A 27,754-nucleotide genomic window follows, 5' to 3' on the forward strand; every position below is an offset into this window, starting at 1 on the left:
AGAGGCGTCAGGTTTTCTGGGCTTTTCAGCAATACGATGGGTTTGAGGACAGACTTAGGACTATGCCAGGCTTTGGTTCTGGACCTAGCCAAGAGGGGAAGTGAAGCACTGGGATGGCCGAGCCATTTCAGTTTCTGGGTTCCCGCACCCCTGTGGCACCAACCTTGGGGCCTCTCACTTCACATGCCAGCTGTCACATTGATCTTGTTGGGACAGTAGTCCCTGAAGCACTGGCATGTGGCTACTTTTTGTTTTCGTTTGACTGCACATGGGGCTTGTAGGATCTTAGTTCCCTGAGCAAGGATTGAACCCAGGCTGTCCAGTGAAAGTGCGGAACCCCAAGCACTGGAGCCCCCAGGGAATTCCCATGACTGGTTTTTGATAAGGTCTGGAGATGATCAGTTGGTAGGTTTAGCATGCCTTCTGGCCCTCAAGTCCACATCCCATTTGTCTCCCACCTCCCTTCTCTCCAAGAAAGCACCATCCACCAGGCCACTGCTTGTTGTTTTTTTTTTTTTCCAAAAACACCATTTTAATGGAAACAACAGAAATAGAAGATTGTTCTCTGACTGGAGCCCAGACCCCATATAATACATTACATGTACAAAGTAGCCTGCAGCCAACTCCTGGGCCTCTCCCTGGGATGCTTTGACCCTCTGTTCCATGCCAAATTCCTGCACCCGTGGACCTCTGCGCATCTCCAGAATATGCCTGCCACTCCCCTTATCCCAAAACACAGTGGCCAGGAGGGAAGCCTGACAGGTTACTGGGGTTGGAGGAGGGGAAGGTGGGCAAGAGGGTGTTTTTCATAGCCAGACTGACGTCAGGGGAGAGTCTCCCTCTCTTGGGGTGTAGGGCCACCAGGGGAGCAGTGGGGGGTGTCCTGCTTTGGTGTGGCACATGAGTGGTGTGGCCTAGGGAAGCCCAACCTGAGCCTGGGGTAGAGTCCCTAAACCCCTTAAGATCCATAGTGTTATTGCCTCTGCCAGGAAGGGGCAGGAGGCAGAACTGACCATTCCTGGGGCCTTAGAGAAAGACTAGAGATCTCCCTAGGGAACTGGTGTCAGCATGCCAGGACTACTCAGAGGTCACTGTTGAGAGAAGTGTTGGCCACTAGCAGCAGCCCTGTGAGCAGCACCCTGGCCCACTTTCCGCCACTGTCATGTCAGGGCTGCTGCATGCCAGGGCTGGAGGGTGGTCACGTGGAGGGAGGTACTCCGCCCTGCCTGTGAATTCCAGCCCAGAGGTCCCAGGCCTGAGAGAGGGTCAGGAGAATGCTGGTTCTTGGTGCATGTGCTCCAGCTGTGTTTGGCCTGGAGGCAGATGCCCCTGACTTGGACCCAAGGAAGGGCCCTAAGGGGGCAGTGGTCCCAAGAAAATAGGCCCCGGTGGGTATTGCAGGCGGGATGTGCACAACTTCTTGAGGGACTGGCGGCATCTCTTCCCAGGTGGTATGTACAGGAGGTGGAGGGCAAGGGAGTGGGAAGCTGGGAGCTCTGCTGCTGGACTGGGATGCAGGGCGGAGCCGGCTTCCCCAGGCCGCCCCACCTAGATGGAGACTTCATATTCTCTCGTCTCCTGCAAAGGAAAGAGACTTCTGGGAGTTGGAAACTTGTCAAAGGCCTGCTAGTCCACAATCCACCTTCCCGAGGAAAACAGAAAGAGTGAAAGGGCTTGGCAGGACCCGCAGGGGTACCTGGCCAAAGGAACACAGAATTGGGTCCTGACTGGGGTGTCGAGCCTGGCCTCGGTACTTACTCCAGTCTCGTAAGTTGGATTATCAAACGCTGACTCCACAGTGATGCGGTCATAAGGGCGGGGTCGTGTCCGGGGCAGCTGCAGGGGGCTGTTCCCCTGGAGCCTGTGCAGCAGAGAGGCCTAGGAGTCAGGAGTGCTGGGCGGGAGTGAGCCAGGCGTGCAGGGCAGGCAGGGAAGCCGGACTCACCTGCAGAAGTAGAGGTACACGCCTCCCACCAAGAGCGCCATCGCCACCAGCGGCAAGAAGATGGCAGCTGCGAGGTGAGCAGCATCCAGTGTGCTGGAGGCAGCTGGCACCTTGGCAACTGAAAGCACAGAGGATGGGGCTGGGGCAGAGGGCCCTGTTGCCTGAGTCCCACATCCCCTCGCCTCTGCCCAGGGGCAGCCAGTCGCCAGCTCCCTCTAGCTGGCTGGGGGCGGGGGAAGGGGCTTTTTGCCCCCTGTTAGTCCCAGATCTCTCTCTTTCTCTGCCCTCCCTCCTTGGGGAGCCCACAGCCTGGAAGCTGTGAGAACAAGGGGCAGGGAGATTATTTCCCTGACCCTTGAGGAGGTTGGGGGCTCACCATCCAGGCTGCGGCCGCTGTAGAAGCCGTCCAGAGAGGCTAGAATAAGAGGGGAGGGCCAAGGGCAGTGGGTGAGCCCAAAGAGCCAGACCACAAAGGCAGGGAGTGGGCTGGTCATGGGGAGGAATTTGTCCAAGGGGAGCCCACCCCAGAGTTTGTCACCAGGTCAAAAGGATCTGGCAGACACCCGAGAAACCAAGAATAACATAAGAGGTGGGGGTGTGTGGGCAGGGGGTTTTGGTTCTCGGCCTCTGACATCTTTGCCAGGGCAGCCCCTTGGGCCAGGCAGAGGTTCAGCAGATGGTAGGACACTCACCAGCCCTACAGATGGGCGGGGGGTCACTCCAATGTGAGGGGTGTCCGGGCACACACTTGATGCTGGCCTGGCCCTTCAGCACATAGCCAGGGGCACACGAGAAGTGGACAGTAGCCCCCGCTGGGTGCAGCTGCTTCTCGGGACTGCGGGCACCATTCTCTGGGGCGCTGAGGCCATGGCACGGTTTGAGCTGTTCCACTGCAAAACAGGCAGGGCCCAGTGAGGGTGCCAGGCCCCTAGCCGCAAGAGGCAGCATCCTCCCACCTCCCTGTCTGACACTCACGGAGACATTTGGGGGCCCGGTCGCTCCACTTGGGGCTGCTGGCTTGGCGGTCATGGCAGGTGAGGAGGGCACTACCCGTCAGCACAAAACCCTGGTCACAGATATACTGCACGGTGGCCCCCACGGGGAACTTGGGGCTCGATATGAGGCGTCGACTGTGTTCCACGTCCCCAGGGTCATGACAGGAAGTCACTGAGGGTAGGGAGTGACAGAGGGAAGTGGCCCAAGTAGAACTCAACAAAAACCAGTGCATGCTGGCTTTGTTCTAGGCCTGCCAACATCTTCACAGCACGGGGCTCCACCACTATTTATCTGCCCCTACTATTGTGCTGGTGTTCTCTCTCCATTTGCCCCCCTCCCCATTCATCAGAATCAACAAACATTGATGGGCCACATACCAGGAATGGAAAACTTGGAGTACTTGGTGGATAACCCTGTGAGAAGGTATGATCCCACTTCACAGATGAGGCAACCGAGGCTATGACTACCAGCTAATAACAGCTAGAGTCTGGATTAGAAACCGGGAGAGAGGCTTGTAGGTTGCACTGGGGAGAGCGTGGGGAACAGGTGCACTCACCTCTCTGGCATGAGGGCAGGTCCTCACTCCAGGTGAGGTCCCACTGGCACATGAGGACACTGGAGCCCACCACCTGGTAGCCAGGGTAGCACTGGTAGGTGACGACGGTGCCATGCACCAGCTCAGGCTGCGACGGGCTCTTCCACCCATTGGGGATTTCAGGTAGCTCCGGACAGGTGTCATTACGGGGCACCTCTGGGGGCAGCAAGATGCAGGCGCTCAGCAGCACCCAAGGGAGACTGTGCTAGCTTCCCTCCCCTCGAGGGCACTCCAGTTCCTGCCAATTCATCCAGGCCTGGCCTGGTCTGGGCAGGCTCAGCGATCATGCCTTCCTGCTCAGGGATTCCTTCTTGCCTGTCTCCTAGATTCCAGGGTTGTCACCTAAGCTTTGGCCTTACTTCCCAAGTGCGTTGGCCAATTCCTTAGCCCTGAGAGAGGGGCCAGGTAGGGTGGGGAAAACTGTCACTTCAATGAAGGCCTTTCCTCAGTTCCCTGTTTCTATTAGGAAGTTCTTTCCTGCTGTCTACCCAGTTTAGCAGAGGCTTGCTTCCTCTCACTGGGCCCTCAGGGGAGATGGAGAATAAGATTAGGTTCCCAAAGGTGATGCCTGGAATGTCCCAGCTTCCCCCAATCAGATAAGAGCACTCAGACTCCTCACCTCCCTGGCTTTTCTGACTTGCCTAGGCTGGGGGTCTGCACCTGGCATCACTTCTACCTCCCCAACCCCAGCAGGGCAGGGCAGGAGCAAGCTCACCGAAGAAGTGGATGACGAAGCCCTGCTGGTAGCCAAGCACTGAGGCCCCAGGGTCCGACTGGAACTGAATGGTGACATCAGCCATGGAGGTGAAGAGCTTGAAGTGGCCCCGGGGCCCAGAGTACTGGCCCAGGACCCGAGCTGTCAGGTCGTCCCCGTCATAGAAGGTCAGCACGTCGCCCGTGCCTATGCGCAGCCTGTGGAGGGGAACCATCAGGCAGGGCAGGCTGGCTGAGAGAGGGCCCCAGATCCCGGGAGGTGGCTTGACAGAGCCCAGCGGGCACTCACACTCGGACGTCCAGCATGATGCGCTTGTCTTCCTCCACATGCACGCCCCAGATGCAGTCCTGCCCACGGCCATACGGCTCTGGCCAGTTGGGGGAGAGCACCACGCCGGCCGAGTCTGTGGTCTCCCCACTACACACGGCTGGAAGGCAGGGGAACCGCATCCCCTCGGCGTTCCACCCCCCATCCCACCCCCAGCCAGTGCCATGTCCTGGGGCTGCCTCCTGTCCACAGGAATGCCTGCCCACTGCTGGGACCCCTCACCTCCTCCTCGGGGCAGGGGGAAGCTTCAGTCACATGTGTCACCAGGCCCCGTGGTCCCAGGTCCTGTGGCCAGCTCCCTCGTGTCCACCCTGCTCCCTGCCCCCAGCAGGCCTAGCCCCTGATGCGTACTGACCTCGGCAGGCGGGCTCTGTCTCATTCCACTGGGGGTCATGGGGGTCCACGCACTCAATGATGATGGAGCCCTGCTCCAGAGTGTAGCCGGGGTCGCAGCTGAACTCCACGGTGGTCCCCACAGGGTAAGAGGGTGCGCTGCTGCTGAAGTTGCCGTATTTGACAAAGGGCTCGTAGCAATGGCCTTGCTGGAAGGCTGCAAACCACAGGACCCAGCCCAGCTCAGCACGACTGGGGCAAACATGGGGCAGTCGTCCTACTTCCAGCCCCAGGGCCTTTCTCCTCCTGACAACTGATGTGTGTCTGGGTTTGGAGCAGGGGGCGGAGCAGCCCAGAGCATGTATCCTCAGGAGGCCATCACCATTGTGTTCTCAGTGCTGAGTTTGTGCTTAGTACACAGAAGGCGCTCAATACATGTTTGGTTTTTCTTAATAAATGAATGAACACATGCATGCATGAGCGGTGCTAGAGTGTGTCCTGCAGCAGTTCTTCCGTAAGAGTGGGGGCTACTTTTATTCTTCAAACTCTAGAGAACTGATTCTCTTGGACCAGAGGGCCTGGGTCCAGGCAGGGGTCTCCTGCAAAGATGGAGTAGAATCCTGGATTTCAGGGGATGAATAAGGAGAGAGGATCTGGGTGGCAGGTGAGCAAGGGGCGAGTTGGAAGGAGTGATGAGGGAATCGAGGCAGAGAGGGAGGGTGTGAGAAGAGACCCTGGGCTGGAGACCCCCACCCCTGGTTAGGCCCCAGCAGGCTCACCCTCGTAGCGCAGGGCCATGCCAGCAGCCACCCCACTGCTGTCAGTACTGAGCTCCACGAAGAAGTGTCGGCCGGAGCTGAGCAGGCCCTCAATGGGCAGGTACTCGACCTCGTAGGAATCATACACGGGCGGGGCCTCCACGTTGTCCCCATTACGGATGATGAGCCTGGGCCATAAGAGCGGCAGCTGCGTGGCTGGTCGCTGAGTTGGGTGGGGTGAGGCCCCAGGCTTGGGTACCATCCCTCCGGCAGGGTACTACCAGGCCAGTCACTCTGATCCCACCAGGACACCCCCTCACCTGTCGTCATCCTCAGCCAGGGAAACCTTCTCAAAGTGCAGGTGCAACCGCTGGCCCTCGGGAGCCTCAAGCAGCCAGTGGCAGGTGAGGTTGTTGCTGTAGTTGCCCGGGAAGCCGGGCGAGACGATGCGGCCGGTGGTGGCGTTGCGGATCACTCCACCGCAGGCAGCTGTGAAACGGGCCGCACTGTGGGCTGGCCCCCGGCTGGATCCTAGACGGCCTAGCAAGCCTCCCCGCCCATCCCAGCTCCAAGCTTTCTGCCGGGGGCAGCAGGGAGCTTGCCTTCACGGCTCTGGAGGTCAATCCTTTGCCCCTGTGACCCTGTGGCTTCAGGCAGCCAACCTCCTAACCTTTCATACCTCCAGGACCATTCACGTGCAACTCCCTTGACTAGGGAATCTGCGGCTGCCTAGCCACGTGGCCCTGGGTGAGTCACCTTTCCTCACTGCTAACTTCTCAGGGAGACCCTCCCTGATTCCTCCTCCCAGGTGAACTTTATTCCCCTTCCCAGGGCTCCAACCTTCTTGAATGTATTTGCTGCCTCTGTCTCAGACCAGCTTCCTAAACCAGTTATTTTTGGATATGTCCCTTAACTAGGCCCTCCAGGGCAGGGGCCAGGTCTTTTCAAACCAGACACAGAGTTGGTATTCAATATTTTTTTGGATAAAATGAATGGATGACTATAAAGAAGAGAGTAGGACTAGCTCAGGGATGCCAAACACCTGGTGGCCATGCCCTTCACCTCCAAACCTTGTGCCTGTAGCAGGCCTTGTTAGCCAGGAGACAGTCTTGAGTCAGCATCACTACTACTGTCAAATAGTCCTGATTGACAGGCTGACCCCTTTCCAGCACTGGTCCCTCTGGCCTGGGACGGCCCCCTCTTCCTTAGCAGAGGCTTGGCAGCTCGCCCTTCCCCATCACCAAGGGCTGCTGAGTTACTTGGCCACAAGCCCCTAGCAGTTAAATGGGGCCAGAGAAGAAGTCGCAGGCAATAGGACTCTAGCTGGTCCCCGGTAGCACTCTCCTTTCCTGGACCTACAGCTCTGGACTCTGCCAGCTCTCAGAGACCAGGCCACTCTGGCCAAGACGCAGTGCCTTTGTCTCCAAGTGTTCAGACTGAAGAGTATTTTAACCTAATACAGCTCCCGGGGAAGGGGTGCTGGTGAGTCTCTTCTCTGCTTCTTTGCAGAGAGGACAGACTCGCCTTTCTGCTTGGTCTTGGAACGGCACTGCCCTTGAAATCTGACTATGCCCTGTCTTCCACTTAAATTCCTCAGTGGCTTCCTGTAACCCTCAAGATAAAGTCCAAGCTCAAGAGGGGGTTAGAGCCTTTTATAAAGCCGTCTCTCTTGGCTCGGCTGCAGCGCTTCCCGGCCCACTGTCTTCTTCAGGCGTGCCCCGCCGGCCCTCACTGTGGCGTGCCGCTTCATGTCTCTGCATCTCTGCATGCGCTGTTCCAGGAATCCATTCCACTGCCCGGAGCTCTGACATGCCCGTCACCCTTCCCTGCCTTCTCCTTGGGAAGCTTGTTTGACCTCCTTCTTCGTTTTCGAGCAGCTCTCCCCTACTCCCCCCGCTTGGATCTCCATGGTGCCCTGAGTTCGCCCCATCACAGCACCATCTGCCCTGAACTTCCTGAGTCGCTTTCCAGTCTTCCCGTCGAACAGAGAGCTCCTTGAGGGCAGAGCCCAGGTCTGGCTTATTCATACCCACTTTGGCCTGATGCCCAGAAAGAGTTTATAGGATAAAATAAGTATCAAAACCCCAAGATGCAACAAAACACTCCATCTTCCTCTGTCAACAAGCCCCTCTTCACTGGCAGCAATCTCAGACTCTCCGATCACCCAGGACCAGAACCTGGGAGTCTCCTACGTCCCCCCTTTCCCTCATCGGGGTCTCTGGAACCTCTTCATTCCCAAAGTCATTGTCTAAATTCAAACCCTCTTGCCTGGCTGGCTGCGAGCTTTCAGACACCACCCGCCTGTCTCTCCTGAGGGACAGTTCTGAACCCCTCCCTCCCCGTCTCACAAAATGTCAACGGCTCTCCACCCAGTGTCTTGGCCTGACGTTCAAGGCCCTCCCACCACCCTCTCCCCATGTCTCAGGCCTCAGCCAAACCTGGCTGTTTTCTGTGTCCCTCAAACACTCCCTCCCCTTGTCACCTTGGGTTCACTGCCCACACTGTTCCTTCCACGGAAACCTCCAAAGCCGCTCCCCCCAGGAAGCCTCCTAGGCACCCAGCTAGGAACAACTGCTTCCACCCACTCTTTCTCTTCATCCGTACTTTAAACTTCCTGCTCTGGAAGTTGGTGACCCAGGGGCTGTCTTCCTCCCTCATTTCCTAGAACTGTGGGCTCCTTGAGGGCACAGTCCCTGTTTAATTCCACTCGGTATACCTGTGGTGCCTCCATACAATAAGTGCTCAAGAAATACAGATTGTGTAAATGCTACTGAGGTGTGAGGCCATTTTCTGGCTTCCTTATGGATAGCAAATGGAGGTGCCAGACCGCAACAGAGAGCAGGAATGAGCCCTCACCTCACTTCCCTGTTTGGCACTGAGTCCCTGGGGGCCACTCACCGATGCAGACCGGCTCCTGAGAATCCCAGAAGGGCTGGGTGGCGTTGAGACAGGTAAGGAGCCTGGCACCCTTCAGCTGGTAGCCAGTGGCACAGTGGAAGCGGGCACTACCTCCAGGGTGGAGGCTGGTGACAGTCACAGCTCCATAAGCTGGACGTTGGGGAAAGTGGCAGCTCAGGAGGTAGGCTGCAGAGAGAGAATGGGTGACGTGTGTGTGTGTGTGTGTGTGTGTGTGTAAGGGGCTGAGTCATAACCAGGGCAAAAGAGGCCTGCAGAAGAGGTGACAGTGATACTTCCGCAGCCCGGGCTGGAGCAAGCACAGAGCTGGAAGTTGGAGCCTTAGGCTCCAAGCTTTGACACTCCAGGCAAGTTATATCTCCTTTCGGTATCCTGGTTTCCTCATTTGTTAACTGAGGTTCAAAATGTCAGCGCACTTTCAGGGTTCTTGTGAGAAGAAATGGGGAGTATCTTATTCAGCTTGGTATCCCTGGAACCAAGGAATGTGTACTGAATGACTTATAGATGTGAAAGCACTCGAAATAGTGAAACGCCTATACTGATGTGAAGTATTGATATTATTTTTTCTGCAAGGGACAAAGATGAATTACAGCAGGAAACACCAAAGTCAAACAGTAAAAACTTTCCCGGTATTCACTGAGGAGTGCTAAAAACCTTGATGACAAGGGCTGTGGACTTTGAAAAACAGGAGGCGCCCGGGATGGGGAAGCAGGATGCAACTTCAAGGAAGTTGTGGGAGGAACAAGTTGCCCTGGGAAACTTAACTTTTGAAACTGCCATACCAAATATAACCGAGTGGTGGCAGCAAATCCTGTAAAACAGCCCAGCAAATCCCAATCCAGTGCCAAACTGGGCCCTTAGCTAAAAACGGGGACCAGGGCTGAGAGGTAGGGAAGAAGGCCTTGGAGGGGTCAAGGAGAGCGGCTGAGTGAAGAGTCTGGGCTATGGAGCCTGAAAACCCTGGGGTGCTGGGAGAGATGAGGACCGTCTAGACTGAGAAACCACTCCTGGGTCTTGGGGGTGGAGGAGGCTCACCCTCACTTGATGGCACTAGGAGGATGGGAAGTGAGGTCCAGGCAGGAACTCTACTAGCCTCTGTGTGTCTCTGTATGAATATAAGAAAGGGCTGCTTCTGGGCAGACCAGGGTCCAGACACAATGTCAGTGCCAGAGCTTAGCTTAGTTGCTCAGTCGTATTGGACTCTATGCAAGACCCCATGGACTGTAGCCTGCCAGGCTCCTTGGTCCGTGGGATTCTCCAGGCAAGAATACTGGAGTGGGTTCCCATTTCCTACTCCAGGGGATCTTCCTGACCCAGGGATCGAACCCGTGTCTCCTGTGTCTCCTGCATTGTAGGCAGATTCTTTACCTTGAGTCATCACTAGTTTTGTGATTTTTACCTGGCCTGGCCTTAGTTTCTAGGTCTGTGAAAAGGGGAGAGCATTCCTACTTATCCGTCTCTCACAGAGTTCTTAGAAGAATGGCCAGTGAGTGGTAGCTTATGATTGGCAGTCAGTTGTACGGGGGGCACTGCTCAGGAGGTGGGCTTTGAGGTCAGACTGCCTGGGTTTGAATACAGGATCCTCTCCTTGCTATGCCACTTTGGGCAAGTTACCTAACTTCTCTGTGCCTCAATTTCCTTGTTTACCCACCCTGCATTCTGTTGTTACCTGAGAAAATATAGGTGCAGTGTCTGAACCTTACATATTTGAACCTTCACTAGTACTTCTGGGCAGGAAAGTGAAAGTGTTAGTCGCTTAGTTGTCTAACTTTTTGCAACCCCATTGATCATAGCCTCTGTCCATGAGATTTTCCAGGCAAGAATACTGGATTAAGTAGCCATTCCCTTCTCCAGGGGGTCGTCCTGACCCAGGGATAGAACCAGAGTCTCCCTCACTCCTGGCAGATTGTTTGCCATCTGAGCCACCAGAGAAGCCCTGGCACAGAACAGCACCAGATGCTGTTATTGTTTGTAATTTTGATTAATAAAAGCACCTCACATCTGCATAGGAAAGGGAGCACCTTCCAGCTTCTAAAGTGCCTGCATGGGACTCCCATGGCGGTCCACTGGTTAAGGCTTTGCGTTTCCAATGCAGGGGACACGGGTTTGATCCCTAGTTGGGAAACTAAGATCCCATATGCTGCAGAGCACAACCAAAAAAAAAAAAAATTGCCTTCACACTCTTCTTACTCGATGTCTACAACATGCTTAGGAGGAAGCTAGGGGTGATTAACTCGTTTTCAGGTGAGGAAAAAACTAAGGTTCAGAGAGATGGAGGGACTTGACCTGATCACACAGTCAGTAAGTGGTAGAGTGGGCATTTGAAGCTCCTGTCTCCAGAGCCCACTTGCTTTCTATCTCCCCTTTTCCACCTGCTTTCCCAGTTGAAGTAGAAATGTGGGCTCAAGAATCAGAGAAACCTGGAAGTAATAACCAAGGCTGCCCTGGGTGGTGGTGCAGGGTGGCCACTCACAGTGATCTGGGGAGGAACCCGAGGTTGGGGTGGGATGGGACACTCTACCCAGAATGGAGGGGGAATGACACCCAGGGCTGTCTAGGTCATGAGGCAGATGGCGTACTCAGCACTTGTATTTCCATCTTCCCCATAACTCTTGGAACAGAGACCCCCACCCCCATTTTCACAGATTAGGAAATGGGGCTGGTGTGAGGTGAGAGCAGGAGGCTGGGGGCAGACGATGAAGCCCCCAGACTCCATGGTGGGTAGAGTGCCGCTTCCCAGGACGAGCTTCCTCATGTTGCCATGACGACTGTTCCCGGGGAGCCTGCATCACTGCAATCTGTTGAGCTATTTTCTCCCTGGCATCTGTTTCTGGGGCCAAGTCCGGTGCCAGGAATATTCAGGAGGGAGGAGGGGGATGCCTGGCAAGGCCCTCTGCTTCCTCACCCTGCCTGAGGCTGTGGGAGGGGAGCTGGAACTTGGTTCTGCAGATGAGACCCCTGCCTCGTGATCTCCAACATTCTCTTGGACAGCTCTGGCAGGGCTGTGGGTCCGAGGCCCCTCACCCCCTCTTCTGGCACCCTCTTTCTCCAGCCTGGGGAGATGCGCGTATGAGCGCACGCTCCTCCTGTTCCCATCTCTGGGATCAGGGCTAATTACAGCCTATAATTAGGGGAATTACACTCATTAAGGAAAGAGCTGATCATTGACAAAAACTGGGCCGAGGAGGGAGGGCTTCTGGGAACTGAGAAAGACACAGGACTGGGCCAGCTTTCCCGGCCCCTCCTTGGGGTCTGCACCCCTCACAAGCCTCCACCTCGCTGCATTTCAGCCACCTTTGTCTGGCCCAACAGAGAGAAGGTCCGAGGATTTGTGCAAAGGAATCTGTAGCTACCGAGAAGGTTACCGTGGCGTGAAATTATGCCTGCTGCTAGGGAGGATTGATGAGCCATTAGGGAGGCTGGCCGGGCTGCCGAGATGTCACCCTTGCCTCAAGGCAAGCTGGTCCCTTGTCTCCGATAAGCCCCTGGCCAACCCCTGATGACCACGAGGCTCCCTATTGCCACACCAGACTGCTCCCCCAGTTTAGGTAGAGAGGCCAGGAAGGCGTGGGTACTTCTTAGGGGGAGGACCAAGTATCCCCATCTCCAGAGGAGTGGGGAAGTGGTCCCTGGTGATGAAGGCAATTGTTCTCATCAATTATCTCCCTATTAGCACTCCCCAGTCTGAACTGGTTACCTTGTCACAGCAGTGCAAGGGATCAAGGAGACTGTCTGGGAAAGAAGGGGCCAGGAGGGATCCTGGTGGGAGAGGGACAGAGCTGCTTTTCCTCCCTTTCCCATCCTGCCAGGTCTTTAATATAGTTTCCGGTTTTCTCATGAATGAGTGCTAAAGCAGTTGTCCACCATGGTTTTGTGGACTCGACGTTTTGGTCTCATTTCACAATGGAGGAAAAGAGGTCAGAGGGTTAGAGAGGTCAAATGACTTGCACAAGGTTGATAGCCAGGGGGAAGGAGATTCAGACGCGGATCTGCCCTTCTCTTGAGTCTGTGATTTTCCTATTACGTCATGCCATTCTCCTATTTCCAGAGGTATTCTGAGCTGACTGGGACATGGGCCAGGTCCAGGGTGGGTGAGACAGTTCAGGAAGGCCAGGGTGGTAGGTAAGGACCTCTAGATGGTCAGCTGTCAAGCCCCTTTGACCTTGACCCCCTTGCATTTGGGAAGCAGGCTTCTGTTGTTAACTGCCTGTGAAGTGTCTGCCTGCTGCGGAGATTCTGAATTCCTTGAGGGTAAGGACTGCGCTGGATCTTAACACTGCCAGTCTCCAACACAGGCCTGGCAAGGAGCAGATGCCTAGGAAAAGCTGACTGAATGAATGAGTGAGTGGCAATGGACACACCCAGGGCTTTGATTCTGTGTCAGTCCCCCTTCGGGACGAGTTCTCTGGTGGGTGGTAGGTGGAGGAGGGAATGTCCTGGAGGTATCAGATGGGCCATACTCACCCCAGTGTATGTTACTAGCCTCTCCGTGTTCCCCTCCCCCAGACTGTAATAGCACCAGAGACCCCCAGTAGGGCAGCCAGTCTGGACTGGTCCTACCCTCAGCTCCCCAGGCCTACCTTGGTAGTGGAAATGAAAGGTGCCAGGCCCAGCAGGGGGTGGGAGGCTCTGGAACCTCAGGGCTGCCTGGTGGGTGGGGCTGCGGATGACTTGGCCCCTCAGCAGGAAAGACTGGTTGGCCAGGGGCAGTGGGTCAGGCCCCCCGAGGCCCTCCACGGTCACCGTCTCCCCCTCTCGGAGGCTGATGTTCTGGACCTGCCCATGGGATAGACAGAGCAAAGCAGAAGGGTCAGGCTTCTTTTTACTGATTGAGCTCTGCTGCCCTCAGGCTCCTGCAGGTGCCGAGGCATGGCCAGTCCTCAGTGCCCCCTGGGCATTGGAGCCCCCAGCCTGGAGCTAGGCCCTTCAGTGCAGGAAGAGCTCATTTTACCTCCCAGTAACCCTGTGGAATGGGACCTGAAGTTCAGAGATATTAGGTATATTATTCAAGGTCACAGATTATAGGGCTTCCCAGGTAGTGCAATGGTAAAGAATCTGCCTGCCAATGCAGGAGACACAGGGGACACAGGTTTGATCCCTGGGTTGGGAACCTCCTGGAGAAGGGAATGGCAACCCACTCCAGTATTCTTGCCTGGAGAATTCCATGGACAGAGGAGCCTGACAGGCCACAGTCCATGGGGTTGCAAAGAGTCAGACACGGCTGAGCACACACATGCACGCACTCAGAGATTAGTAGAAGTGGGATTTGTAAACACATCTGGAGAAGGGAAAGGCTACCCACTCCAATATTCTGGCCTGGAGAATTCCATGGACTGTATAGTCCTCAGGGTTGCAAAGAGTCGGACATGACTGAACGACTTTCACGTCACTTCACTTCTGTTTTCCAAAACTTTTCAACTACACCATATGCTTCCTGTCCCTTCCTTGCTTGAGGCTCAGTTTTCTCATCTGTAAAGTGGGAATGTAATGGGTGGGTTGAACTAAGTGGTGTCCAAGAGCCTGGCCAGCAAGGTGGGGTCTTAAACATCAGACCTCTGAGCCCAGTTTCCCCTGAAAATCCCCTGTTGGATGCCTCACAGGCATCTCTCACCCAGTCTGCCTCAAACTGAGCCACCCTCTTCTCTTTCCTCAACTAGCAGCTCTCCTGGCTCCCTAGCTCAGGGAATGACCTCACTGTCCATCTGCAAGCCCAAGTTAGAAACTAGCACCTTGCCTCCTGCCTCATATTCCACATCCAAGCAGTCATTCCATCCTGTCAACTGGCCCCCAGCTCTGTTCACTGCCCACCTCCCCACAGTCCTCACCTGGACCAATGCAGCAGGTCCTGCCAGCCTTCCTGCCTGCAGGGCTTACCCAACTCTTCCCTCTTCATCAATATTATCTGAACTGCAGCCAGTGAATAGCCCTGATCTGTGGCTGCTCATGATGCTTTCTTATTTAAATCCTCTGTGACTTTCCAGTGAGCCCACAAAGACCATAGTATCTAGCCCGAGGTCTTTGCTGTGGCCCTGGGGTCCCTGCCCCACTTGGCCCCTGATGACTGCTCAGCCTGGTCTTACACCACACCCCTCCCTTCTGATCATTTCCTGTTTGTCACAGGCCCCTCTGCCATCGCTCCAGTCCTTAGTCCTTCAATCCCTGAAGCATTCTTCTGGGCTCTATGCCTTCATTCAGTCAAACAAGGATTGGACAGCAACAGAGTCTGCCCAGAGGAGAAATGGTAGTGATAGGATTAGAATAGGGTCATTAAACAGGTAGCTATAGAAGTCCCAGTAGGAGACTATGGATAGAGCAGGGAAACCTAGGAAACTTTGGGACACCACTGTAAGTTAATGATCACTCAAGAAAGCTACTGGAACATCGTGAAATGAAGCAAGCTTGCCTAAGCATAAAGCCATAAATAAAAGCATGAGACATGCCCCAGGCCATTAGGTAAAGGGGAAAAAAACAACAACAACGAACAACCTTCTACTGTTTTGAATAAGTGCTATGATAATCCAAAGAATTGATGCTTTTGAACCATGGTGCTGGAGAAGACTCTTGAGAGTGTCTTGGACAGCAAGGAGATCAAACCAGTCAATCCTAAAGGAAATCAACCCTGACTATTCACTGGAAAGACTGATGCTGAAGCTGAAGCTCCAACAATTTGTCCACCAAGAGCTGATGCATTGGAAAAGACCCTGATGCTGGGAAAGACTGATGGCAGGAGGAGAAGGGGGCGACAGAAGATGAGATGATTGGATGGCATCGTCGACTCAATGGACATGAGTTTGAGCAAGCTCTGGGAGGTAGTGAAGGACAGGGAACCCTGGTGTACTGCAGTTCATGGGGTCGCAAATAGTCAGACACCACTGAGTGAGCAACAACAATGATAATCCTAGTTTGACCTCATAGGATCAAACACTCTCCTGCCTGATATGAAGGCGCAACTAGTGATGTAAGCCTGACATCTTCTCAAAGAAGGCAGTCTTTCTCCCTCCCTCACTTTCCTTTGACTACAAAATTGTAGCCTACTTAATCCTCGGGGCAGAGTTCCCTCACCTGCCCACTTGCATCTCTTACAATAAATCCTATATCAATAAATCTACTTCTTGCCTATCACTTTGACTCTCGCTGAATTCCTTCTGCAGTGATTCACAAAGAACCTGACCTTCATTACGTTCTGAAACCAGGCATGTGACCTCAGTTGGAAGATCACGGGTTTCAGACGGGTTTGAGTCCTGGCACTGAGATGGGATTAAATCCCAGTCGCAGGTGAGTGGTTTCAGCTCAGGTGAGTGTATGGTCTGGTAAAGAAGCATTGGATTAGGAGCCCAGAGGTCTGGGACCTAATTCTAACCATGTAACTTTGGCCACCTCATGTGAAGAGTTGACTCATTGGAAAAGACTCTGATGCTGAGGGGATTGGGGGCAGGAGGAGAAGGGGATGACCAAGGATGAGATGGCTGGACGGCATCACGGACTCGATGGATGTGAGTCTGAGTGAACTCCGTGAGATGGTGATGGACAGGGAGGCCTGGCGTGCTGTGATTCATGGGGTCACAAAGAGTCAGACACGACTGAGCGACTGAACTGAACTGAATCTTGGACAAATATGCCGACTATTTGAGCTTCAGTTTCTTCATCTATAAAATGGCCTACTGTGAATCTTTGCTACTCAAAATGTGGTCCCTGGGCCAGCAGCATCAGCACCACCCAGGAGCTGACTCTCAGACCCCATCTAAGATCTACTAAATTATCCATTGCATTTTAACAAGGGGGTTTCTCAGGTGGTGCTAGTGGTAAAGAATCCGCCTGCCGATGCAGGAGACGCAGGAGATGTAGGTTTGATCTCTGGGTTGGGAAGATCCCTTGGAATAGGAAATAGCAACCCATTCCAGTATTCTTGCTGGAAAATTCCACGGACAGAGGAGTCTGGTGGGCTACAGTCCATGGGGTTGTAAAGAGTCGGACACGACAGTACATGCACGCACACTTTAATAAGACTTCCCCTGTGATTCCAAGGCACTTATCAACATAGTTTCCAAAGTGAAAGTGTAAGTGTTAGTTGCTCAGTCATGTCCGACTCTTTGCAACCCCATGGACTATATCCCCTCAGGCTCCTGTGTCCATGGGATTCTCCAGGCAAGAGAGGCAACAGGTTGCCATTCCCTTCTCCAGGGGATCTTCCTGATGCAGGGTCTCGGGTCTCCCGCATTGCAGGCAGACCTTTCCAAGGTCCCTAGTATGTTGCTTCGAGGCAGGACTTTCAGGGATTATCCACTTGGGCTAGTGAAGTAGCATCCAGTGAGTCACCAAATCCCTCCTAATCTTATGTCCCAATATTCCAGCTGACTCCTCTCCACCCTTCCGTCTCTATCTTGGCTCTGATTACCACTGCCACTACCCCAGCCCTCCATTGTTTCCCACCTGACCGTCACCCTGTCCATTCCCAACTCGTCTCCTGGGCCCTGGCTGTCCCTCATTGGATCATGGCTCTCTTCTACCCAAAGCTGTTGGTGATTTCAGATTGTCCACAAGACAAGGTCCAAACCTCCCAGCTCACTGTTGACTTCGGCAGCTATGCCAGTCTCTTACCTTCACTGAGGCCACAGGCCATGCTCACTCCCCTCCTCTGGGCATTTGCATGCCCAAGATCCTGCCCAGGAGATGCCTGCCCTTCTTCCTCTCCTGCTGAAGCTGCTCATTCTTTCAGGTCTCAGGGCCACCATCCTCTGCCTCTGAAGCCAGGGCAGTCAGTTCCTTTACTTCAGGCCCTCCCCACCTGTCCTCTATCTATTAAAGCCTAAAGGTAGCGTTTGGGGTCACAATGTCCTCTTCACTGGGGCTTCCCAGGTGGAGCTAGTGGTAAAGATCCCACCTGCCAATGCAGAGACATTAGAGTCATGGGTTCAATCCCTGGGTCGGGAAGAACCCCTGGAAGCGGGCACGGCAATCCACTTTAGTATTCTTGCCTGGAGAATCCCACGGACAGAGGAGCCTGGAGGGCTACAGTCCATAGGGTTGCATAGAGTCAGACATGACTGAAGCGACTTAGCATGCACACATCCCCTTCACTGGCCAATTGCAATAAACATGTATGGAAAAGGTGAATGGGCGGGTCGCTGGATATATATCACTTGCCGGAGGCTGCTGAGAACAGTGAGGTCCGAGGACAGAGCTGTGCTAGGCTCTGAGCCCCTCAGACTATGGATGCTGAGAGCAGAGGTGCCCTGCAGAACACCCCTGCCTGGGAGCAAAGACCTGGGGGATCTTAGGGGCTGAAGAGAAGGCCCGAGGCAGAGATGCTGGGCCGGAAGTGCCGCTCCTCCAAGAGCAGCTCAGGGCATGTTTGGGTGGAGGCTGATGGACCATCTGCCAGGGACAGTCCTCAGGGAATTCCTGCAGCAGGCGGAGGCTGGAGGAGGTCCCCTCAAACTTGGAGATTCTGTGATTCTCGAGTTGGGCAAACAAGACTCACACACGTGGAATCTGTAATTACCGAGAGATGCCAGGCAGCATATAATTCTGCCTTAAGTGGGACTGAACGCATGCAGCAGGAATCCTCTAGGGGAGAGTGGAGGGGTTGTAGGCTGTGGGGGGAGAGAGGCTGGAGCAGGTGGGTCTGAGAGTGCTTCAGGGGGCGGGGCGGTACTAGGAGGAGGAGGAGGAGGAGGAGGAGGAGGAGGAGGAGGAAGGGATGATATCACTGCAGGGAAATTGCTAAGGAAGCAAAGGCAGAGAAATACACATGAATTTAGCATTTTTCCTAGTTCCCCTAAGCACCCTTTTGACCCCAGCTTCCAGTTCCCGACCCTGCTGTTTAGCCAGCAACAGCAGCAGCAATACCAATAATTACCATTCACAGAGCACCTACCATGTGTGAAACCTTGGATGAAATATTATTTCATCCTCACCACAATTCTATAAGGAAGGTAGGTGGTAAAATCCCCTTAAGTAAACAGAAGCTGGGAGAGGCTAAGGAGCTTTGGAAAGGTCGCACAGGTGTTAAGTAACAGAGCCTCCCTTGCTGGAGGCCAAGGCAGCTCCCTCCCTCCCAGCCTCATGGGGGTGTCACCTGCAGACAGATTTCTAGACATCTTTATTCCCAGGCCCCAGGTCTGTCAGGTTTAGCAGGGACGTGGTTTTTGGCCAGGCTGGGATTTTTTTAAAGGTGTTGAGCTGTCTTTCCCCTCAAAAGCCTGTTGTTTAGTTGCTAAGTGGAGTCTTACTCTTTTGTAAACCTGTGGACTGTAGCCCTCCAGGCTCCTCTGTCCATGGGATTCTCCAGGCAAGAATACTGGAGTGGGTTGCCATTTCCTTCCCCAGGGGATCTTCCTGATCCAGGGATCGAACCTGTATCTCCTGCACTGGCAGGTGAATTCTTTACCACTGAGCTACCTGGGAAGCTCTCAGAAGCCTGTAAAGCTGGGAGAACTGGGAGCTGAGATCTCTGTCCCTCTCTGATCTGGGGAAGGCATGCTCGCCTCAAAGCTGGCCTGGTGGTAGGGTTGCCATGAGAGCATGGGGTGGAGTGGGCCTGATTACTCGGGGCTCTTATCCAGAAGGCACCCTGTTCTCCCAGTGGCTGTCTAGGCAGCGCTGGCCCCTTGGGTTTCAAGCACCCACTTGCAGGCCTGCCACCGTGGCCGGATGTAATTTGTCACTTGTTTGAGGGCCAAGCCTGACAGGGGCCAGACAGGGCTGGGTGTTATACAAGGGGGGGTGATGAAGTCTTGATGTAATTTGCAGGCATCTGAAGAGCTCAGGAGATAGATTGAAATGTCAGCTCTGCTCATGAGGGCTGTCTTCCCACACCCCTAGCCAGTGACAAGAGGGGAGCTGGAGACCAGGCCAGAGAAGACAGAGGCAGGAGGAGGCGAGGACAATTCCCACAGGACCCTGGGCTGTCTAACCCTGCCTGGCTTCCCGCAGACTGGCGATCAGTTCAAGGAAGGAAATAGGGCTGCTTTGAGGGGGCTGACTCTGTCCTGACTCCTTCCTGGATGGGAGATGGGGAGGATTTAGGTTGCCCTCTGCCAACCCCAGACTGTCATCCTTGCCTGGCCTCTCTGTCCCCATGGAAGCTGCCAGTCGGTCTCCAGAACACACTCTAATGTTATGACTCACAAGCAGGATCGTACCACAAGGCTTTGCACACTATCACCTGAGTCTAAGCCTGCAGAGGCAGGCCATGAGCTCAGGGATGACTCATGTGCAAGCCCCTCCCCCAGCACTTGAGTCCCACCCCCAGCGGCTGACCACAGCCCTTGCTCCACTGCACTCTCCTGGTCACCAACAGCCATGAGTGTACTCTGGCATAAACCCAGTGCGTGCGTGCACGTCCGTGCGTGCGTGCACGTCCGTGCGTGCGTGCACGTCCGTGCGTGCGTGCACGTCCGTGCGTGCGTGCACGTCCGTGCGTGCGTGCACGTCCGTGCGTGCGTGCACGTCCGTGCGTGCGTGCACGTCCGTGCGTGCGTGCACGTCCAGTCACTTCAGTCGTGTCTGACTGTTTGCTACCCTATGGACTGTAGCTCGCCAAGCTCTTCTCTATGGGGATTCTCCAGACAAGAACACTGGAGTGGGTTGCCATGCCCGCCTCCAGGGGATCTTCCTGACTCAGGGATCGAACCCGTGTCTCTTATGTCTCCTGCATTGTCAGGTGGGTTCTTTACCACTACGCCACCCACTGCGTGCACGCTACTCCCTACAATACATGAGCTGGCACATGCATGTCCACACACATGTGTTCCCTTGTGTCCACGTGTCCCTCTCTCCAACAGTAGTAGAATCACAGTTCTTTCCATGAGATCCTTTACAGTTTTCAAAGCTCTTTCACACCCATTATCCTCTCAGCTCTCACAGAACCTCAATAAAGGAGGCAGGGAGGCTGTGGTTACCTCCACTCTATAGAGAAAGGAATCTTGTGATCAGAGAAGTTGAGAGGTCCTCTTTGGGTCACACAGTGAAGCCGAGGCAAAGCCAGGACTCCAGGCCAGGACTCTAGCTTCCTGGCCCAGTGCTGTGCCTTCACACATGTATCCCAGGCCTTTGCCCCCACACTGGGAGAATTCCAGTGAGGGTCCTAAAGAAGCAGGCAGGGCAGGGCTGAGGAAAGGGGTGGTGGATGGAGCTTTTCAATTGTTCCCAGCTGAACTCCCTCTTGGAACAGGCCAATCTTCTGGGCTAGGGGAAGAACAGGGGCTCTAGAATCTTGGGATCAAATCCAAGCTCCGTCACTGACTAGTTGATAGATCCTTGGGCAAGTTCACATGACCTCTCTGAGTCCCAGTTTCATCTGTGAGTTGGGGTTGTAAGGATTATGTTAGATCCCACCTATACGGGCTCAGCACAGAGTGGGCAGAGCATCTGCAGTTTCCTTCCCCTTTTTTGGAGTGATCTGGGCTGTGGGCCACCTCCCCTCAGCTGGGCCAGGGATCTGCCTGAGAGGTATGGTACCTGAGAACCACCCTCTCCCTGGCCCAGGTTCTGAAAGTGAAAGTCGCTCAATCGTGTCTGACTCCTTGCGACTCCATAGACTGTAGCCTGCCAGGCTCTGGAATGGGTGGCTATTTCTTTCTCCAGGGGATCTTCCTGATTCAAGGATTGAACCAGGTGTCCCACATTGCAGGAGGACGCTACTGTCTGAGCCACCAAGGAAGCCAGCTGCTAGCAAGCAGGAAACAGGGTCAAGGGCCGGAGGTGCCACCGCCCAGTCTGACCTGTGAGGGAGTTTCTCAGCCAGAAAAGGAGCCGTACGCTGAGGGACTGGCATGGAGGACACTTTTATGTCATCTGGTTCAACTTCCTTTCACAGAAGAGGACAGAGGCCTGGAGGCCAGGGGCTTAGCCCCATGACGGAGAGATGGGCTGCAAAGGCAGGACTGGGAGCCCAGTCCTATAGCTTCTATGCCCTTGTCTTAACTGATGCTTGTCTGCAAACCCTGATGGCATAGGGTCTGCTTTAGGGATGGGAAGAAGGGCCTAGATCCATGGGGCTAGACCTGCTGCTCCCTTGTGACCACCCCCACCCCCACCCCTGCCTTCACATGGGCCTTCCTGGAGCCAAGAAAGAAGAGGTTGCTGAGGAATTTCACTGCTCTGCCCCACCACGTATGCCTGCATCAGTCCTGGTCCTCGCCTGGGAGGATAGGGGGTTCTGCTTATCAAATTGGCAGCTGGCCTGGCCTGGGAGAGCAGTGTTCCAAAGGGGCCACTCGGGGCACCAGGGCAGGGATGGTGGGCAGCTGTGCCCAGGCTCCAGATGGTACAGACAGCCGTCAAGCCAAGATGGGGCTGGCAGTGGGAAGGCTCTTGGAATGCCAAGCACAGTGAGAGACATGAGCCAGGCCCAGAAAGGCCTGGAGCCCTCAGGGGAGACTGGCTGCCTGGAGAGGAAATGGGACCCACATGGGCTACAGAGCTCAAGCCCATCCATCTGAAGGGGCTTCTCTGGATCTGTCTAAAAAGAGCCTAACCCCATGCCAAACTCCTGGTCAAAACAGGCAAGCTTCTTCCTCCCTGGCCTTCTTCCTGCAGGCAGCTCAGACCCTCAGTCTCGGAGGGCACAAGGAGCACCCTAAAGGGAAGTGGTCCAAGCCATGGGGAGCTGGGCAAGTAGAGATTCTAGAACCCTGAGACTGTTCCTCACAAAGGGGGGATTGAAAGGGTCTTGCCTAGGCGCCAGTCTTTAGCCAGGACTCTGGGCACATGGCAGGGGCTCAGCATGGTGCCAGGCTGACCAGTGCAGGGCTGTGATTTATGGGTCTTTAAGATGTTCCTCTCCTCCCGTGGCTCCTCCCATCCCCCTTGCCAGGATTCCATCCCTTTCACCTAGTGTGAGCCATCTCTGTGAACTCATGGAGGGGTAGGCAGGGGCTTACCCACGATGGGGAGAAGCCACAAGCCTAAAGGAGCAGCGGGCCGCCTCCTAGGTGTGCCAACAGTCTCACTCATTTCGCTGCCAATGCCCAGCATGACTTGGCCCAACATCCAGCTCTGAGCAGGAGAGCATTTTATGCTGACCTAGCCTCTGGCAGGAGTGCCATTGAGAAGCCCTGAAGCCCACCTCCTGCTCCTCTGCAATAAAGTCACCTGTCCAAAACTGCCAGGGCAGGCTTCAAGGGCCAGTCTGCCTTACCTGTCCTTCCCACCCCAGGCTTGGCTGCTGGCCTCTCATCCTTCAGCCTTCAGAGTAGGTATCGTCACCTCCCAGAAGCGTTCCCTGACCAACCCCCCTACTCTGACTGCTGGCTGAAGGAGTGTGCCCCATCCTAGAATTCCTATGGTCCTCTGTGCTCCCCACTCCCATCCCCAACAGTACTGTGCATTTTATGGTCATTGGTGGTGGTCTTTTTTTTGATGGTGGTCATCATTTTTTATTTCTGTCTCCCCCACTAATTGTGAAGATCTGTGTCCCCAACGCCCAGCACAGAGCCTGGCACATAGTAATTGCTCGATCTGTATTTGTGGAACAAATTCATTCATCAAAAAACATTAGTTAATGATTAACGGAGTGACCTTGGGCAATTCCCTTTCCATGATGGCCTCCGTTTTTCACATACCCATTGGGTATCGGTCTGCAGTGTCAGTAATTCTTCAGGTCCCCAAGTGGCCTGTGTGGCGCTCCCAGGAGGCCTGGATAGGGGCCGAAGTGGCCGGAACCGGCCATGGAAGAACCTTAAATCCTGCTTCAGCGCTGGCTGACTCTCTGTCCCTCCCCACCTGGCCCTCCCTGCCATGGCCTCAGACTCTGTCTCAGCCCATCAGCTTGACAGGGTCCCCAAGGACTCTGCCCAGTGATGGGGGAGTAGAGGGCGCGGCCAGCATCTGTCTGCTACATGTCTTGACAGCCATCCAGGGCTGTGGCAGGTCTTCCTCTCAAGGTTGCCTGGTAACAGCTTTTGCATCTGATGAAAAAAAAATGTGGCAGAACCAGACAACAGACACAGGGTTTCCTAGGGCTTAGGTGAGGGGGTGGGTATCCGGGGTGGGGCAGATGCCTGGGCCAGGGCCAGGGCAGGCAGAGCCCGCAGCATCTCACCTCACTGAGGAGAGTACCAGGACGCGGCCCAGCCTGGCCTAGTGGGCGTCAGAGGGGGTGGTAGGCTTGGGGGACAGGTAAAGCCAGCCCAGGCCTGCAGGGGGGCAGCCAGCCTGGCATCTTCCCCCCACTACTGCATGCCCCACACCTGCAGCTGGCGCCTTTCACCCGGTGAGCCACAGCCGGTGCCACCACTCATTAGGTGATGATGTTACATTAATTACCTTAATTAAGCGGCACTGAGAGCTAATGGCTTGGGGGTGGGGGCTGTTGGTGACTGTTCCTAATTACCCTCCCAGTCAGACCAGAGTGAGGGGCACAGGGCTTGGCAGAACAGGAGCAAACAGTTACAGAAAGAAGGGGAGGGGCCCACCAGGGGTGGGAGAAGGTGCCCCCTCCTCAGGGTCTGGCTCAGAGACCTGGACCTGCCCTCCCCAGAGGGGAGGGTGCTGCCCCAGGACAGATGAGCTGGCTCTCAGCCCAGCTCCAGGGGCTCTGGGGGGAGGGACAGGCCAGGAAGGGGAGACAGGCCAGTGGTGTCCTGCTCCCCTCCCAGATTCCTCCTCTGCCCCTTTCCTGGCTCCTCCATGACCTGCCTTATTCCCTCTACTGGGCTGAATGCCTCTCCTCTCCACCTCCATTCAGTCTCCAGAGTCACATCAAATGTCACCTCATTCCTTCCCTCCTCCATTCATTGGTCCATTTCATTCAATCAGCCCATGGAGAAGCCAGTCTGGGCCCTGTATTTCAAGGCACCCCTCAAGGAACTCAGAGTCTAGCTGGGGAGGGGCACAGCTATAAACACACCCATTGGAGACAGAGCAATGAGCTAGGATGGGAGATACCCCCAGCTCTGGGGATTAGGAGAGAATTCCCAGGAAAAGTGAGGCCAGATTAGAGTCCTAAGGGAAGGGATAGGAGGATGCCTCTTCTGGGCAAACGGACCAACAGGTGCAATAGGAGCTTGTGAGGAAAGTGCGTTTGGTCTGTTCATTAGCTGTAAGCTGTTTAATGCAAAGCAAGAGCAGAGAACAAGGGAGGAAACGGCTAGAGATGGGCCCAGAGGGACTGGCCTTGATTCAGAGGCCCTTGGGGAAGATGTGGGAGGTAGGATCGATTTCATTTGAGAAAAATGACTGCAGTGTGGGTGGAGGATGGTAGGAGGGGGCAAGCATGAGTGGAGTGACCAGTGAGGCAGCCACTATATCATCAGGGGAGGGATGACAGAGGCTGGACCACGTGGTGGCTGGGATGAGGGGGCAGCAAGCAGATCTGAGTTTGGGAGAGTGTCATGGTGATAGAACTCGGGCATGAGTTGGTGGACTCAGGGAAGAGGGAGAGGGAAGGGCCCAGGTTGCACAGCTCTGGTTGCACAGCTCCAGGGATGCTGTCTACAATGTACCGTGGGGGTGCTGCTCTAGGTTTCTGATTGGTTGGGGCCAGTCTCTGAGGATAGGTGTAGAGTGTCAAGCAGGTTTAGGGGAACAAAAAGGAAGAATTGGGTTTGGAATATGTGGAGCCTGTGGGGCAGCCATGAGGACCTACAGGATCAGGTGTGGGGATTAAGAGAGAGCCGATGGCTCAAATGGTAAAGAATCCCCCTGGAATGCAAGAGGCCTGGGTTTGATCCCTGGGCCGGGAAGATCCCCTGGAGAAGGGCATGGCTACCCACTCCAGTATTTTTGCCTGGAGAATCCCATGGACAGAGGAGCCTGAAGCAGCTACAGTTCATGGGGTAGCAAAGAGGCGGACACAACTGAGCAACTAACACTTCACGCCAGGGGAGGGGTGAGATGGTGCAGGAAGGCAGGGGGCAGGGGGCTGGGAGCTAGGTCTGACTCCCCCAGCAGCTGGTCACCTTGGATGGTGCAGCCACGTCTGTCTTTCCCACCTTCGCATCCCAGGAGCCAGCAGAGGGGGCTGACCGAGAGGGGCTGCTCAGAGGGTATTTGCTGAAGGGAATGAGTGAGTGGATACACATGCAAGTGAGGCTCCATGGCTCTCAGAGGCCCAGCCAGGCCACTCTAGTCCTCTTTGACTCAGACACGTGGATTCAGACACTCACCCAATCCTCTGCCCATCCATGGCTAGAGCCCCTTCTTGGGCTCTCCTGAGCGCCTGATTAAACCCCTGGGGGAAGACGATGGGCACACCTGCCCCTCCTGCCACCCCTCCCAGCCTCAGCGCTGCTGAGTGGGAACAGGAGCTCTTCACTTCCTGATGCACAGGGCGGAATCCAACCACAGTTTAGGCCCATCACCTGACCCTGCTCCTAGGCCCCTTCTCCCACTGATGACCTGGCACATCATCCCCACCTCCCCCCAGTAACCAGCACCTTTCTGGAAAGATAAGACACTAGCCCCAGTTTTTCCTCTGCCAGATCCAGGTCACTCACCTTGATTTCCACACCGTAGCCAGGGTAGACGGAGATGTAGTAGAAACAGTCCAGGCCGACATCAGGGGGTGAGTTGGAGGCTGGGGGGGAGTCCAGAGAGCCCTCTGGGCCTGAGAAATTCCAGCTGCAAGGGCCTGGAAGGCAGGGGGAGACATAAGCTAAACTTAGCTCTGGCAATTTGGGTACAACTATGGCTGCCCCATGTGTATGCGTGTGTATGCGTGTCTGGTATGTGATGACACTCACCCTTTGGGAGTTCTATTACCCTGTTGAAAGCAGAGTACCACCTTCTCCTGAGCACCTACTGTGTGCAATCTTATCTCAGTTCTTACAGTGACCCAGTGAGGTGGGTCTTCTTATTGCCATTTTACAGAAGAGGCTCAGGGAGGTTAGATAAAATCCCTAAGGTCTGGTGTGCATGCAAAGTCACTTCAGTCGTGTCTGACTCTTTGAGACCCTAAGGACTGCAGCCCATCAGGCTCCTCTGTCCATGGGGTTCTCCAGGCAAGAGTACTAGAGTGGGTTGCTGTGCCCGTCTCCAGGGGATCTTCCCGATCCAGGGATCGAACCCACATCTCTTGCATCTCTTGCACTGGCAGGTGGGCTCTTTACCATTAGTGTCACCTGGGAAGCCCCAAGGTCTGGGGTAGTTGCTTTCAGTCAGGATTTGAACCTGGGTCTGGTTCCAGTCCACATGCTCCCTGTGGGTTGGCCCTTGGTGCCAAAGGGCAAGGCAGGCCAGCACAGAGACACAGAGAGAGGAATCCGGAGGGCCCCCAGCTTCCCCATCCCCATCTCTAGATGGGGATCTGAGCCAGCAAGTAACTGACCTGGTGGCTGGACTGTGGTGACGGTGGTGGTAATGATGGTGCTGGTGGTGGTGGTCTCCTCATCGTCCCCTGAAGCCGTAGAGGTGGTGACGGTCCCCTCCATCCCGAGCCCTGTGGTCTGGGACATGACCCCTGGAGCCCAGGGCCTGCCTATGTCTCCAGGACCCTCTGGGGTTGGAGTCCATGCTCCACTAGGGGGTGTGGTATTGGGCCTCTCCCCTGGGCCTGGGGTGGGCATTGCCATGCTGGGCCCTGGAGGTAGGGCAGCTGTGATACGAAGTGCAGGGGGCTCTGACTCCAGGCTCCAGGGTCCTTCCCTGGACTGGGGTTGAGTAGGTGCTGCCGCCATGACTGGAGAGGGGCTGGTGAAGACGGGGCGGCTGTCGTGGTTGGCCAGGCGGGGCAGGGGACTTGCTGTAGGTGGGTCAGGCCTCAGCTCGCCCTTCTCCAGCCCCTCTTGTAGGAATTCCTCCAGCAGAGGGTGGTGGTTAAGCAGCTTCAGGGTAGGGGCCGTTGTGACGAAGTGGACGCCTGGTGCTGGCTGCTCAGGTGTAGGGGCCGCTGTCAACTCTCCATCCGTCTCCTCCAGGCCTGGGGCCTGCCCTTCCCGCTCCGTGGGGGCCTCCAAAGAGAGTCCTGAAATGGTAACAAATGCTCAGAGATTCTCCTCCTGCCCCACAGTGAGCAGCAGCACACCCAGTCCAGGCAGTGGGAGACCCATCTTTCTTTTGACCGAGAGCCTTGGGGAACGTCCTCATGGCTGAGAACCATGGAGCTATCGAGTTTGAGAGCTGAAAGTGAGATGATAACACGCACTTCAAGGATGGCACATGAGAGATCTCTTCCCCCCACCAACACCAGAGGTGGCCATTACTAACCTGCTGCTGCTGACAAGTGC

At 55.2% G+C, this 27,754-nt stretch overlaps 1 protein-coding gene across 2 annotated transcripts; it reads right to left on the reverse strand.

Annotated features, from left to right (window-relative positions):
• Positions 1-499: 499 nt before the first annotated feature.
• On the reverse strand, positions 500-27,487 carry SEZ6 (seizure related 6 homolog). 2 transcript variants are annotated; one of them, XM_069602968.1, is made up of 16 exons: positions 26,857-27,487; positions 26,027-26,160; positions 13,166-13,361; positions 8,568-8,753; positions 5,990-6,158; positions 5,691-5,857; positions 4,934-5,128; positions 4,540-4,678; positions 4,252-4,448; positions 3,498-3,692; positions 2,921-3,112; positions 2,638-2,835; positions 2,322-2,360; positions 1,946-2,063; positions 1,759-1,861; positions 500-1,594 (listed from the first exon to the last, which is right to left on the reverse strand). In XM_069602968.1, exons 1-16 carry the CDS (start codon positions 27,203-27,205, stop codon positions 1,562-1,564), a joined length of 2,610 nt encoding a protein of 869 aa, XP_069459069.1. In that variant the 5' UTR covers positions 27,206-27,487; the 3' UTR covers positions 500-1,561. The 2 variants fall into 2 exon arrangements, with proteins under 2 accessions (XP_069459069.1, XP_069459070.1); XM_069602969.1 differs by having other exon boundaries at positions 506-1,578.
• Between the last annotated feature and the right edge of the window lie 267 nt (positions 27,488-27,754).

Source organism: Ovis canadensis, chromosome 11 (genome assembly GCF_042477335.2).
Source record: "Ovis canadensis isolate MfBH-ARS-UI-01 breed Bighorn chromosome 11, ARS-UI_OviCan_v2, whole genome shotgun sequence".
Lineage (NCBI taxonomy): Eukaryota > Metazoa > Chordata > Mammalia > Artiodactyla > Bovidae > Ovis > Ovis canadensis.

Coding starts and splice junctions, on each gene's coding strand:
- SEZ6 (XM_069602968.1), bottom strand. CDS start 27,205: ATGGCGGCAGCACCTACTCAACCCCAGTCCAGGGAAGGACCCTGGAGC. Junction 6,159..8,567: donor TCAGGAGCCGGTCTGCATCG/GTGAGTGGCCCC, acceptor CCCGTTTCACAG/CTGCCTGCGGTGGAGTGATC. Junction 3,113..3,497: donor CCTGCCCTCATGCCAGAGAG/GTGAGTGCACCT, acceptor CCCTACCCTCAG/TGACTTCCTGTCATGACCCT.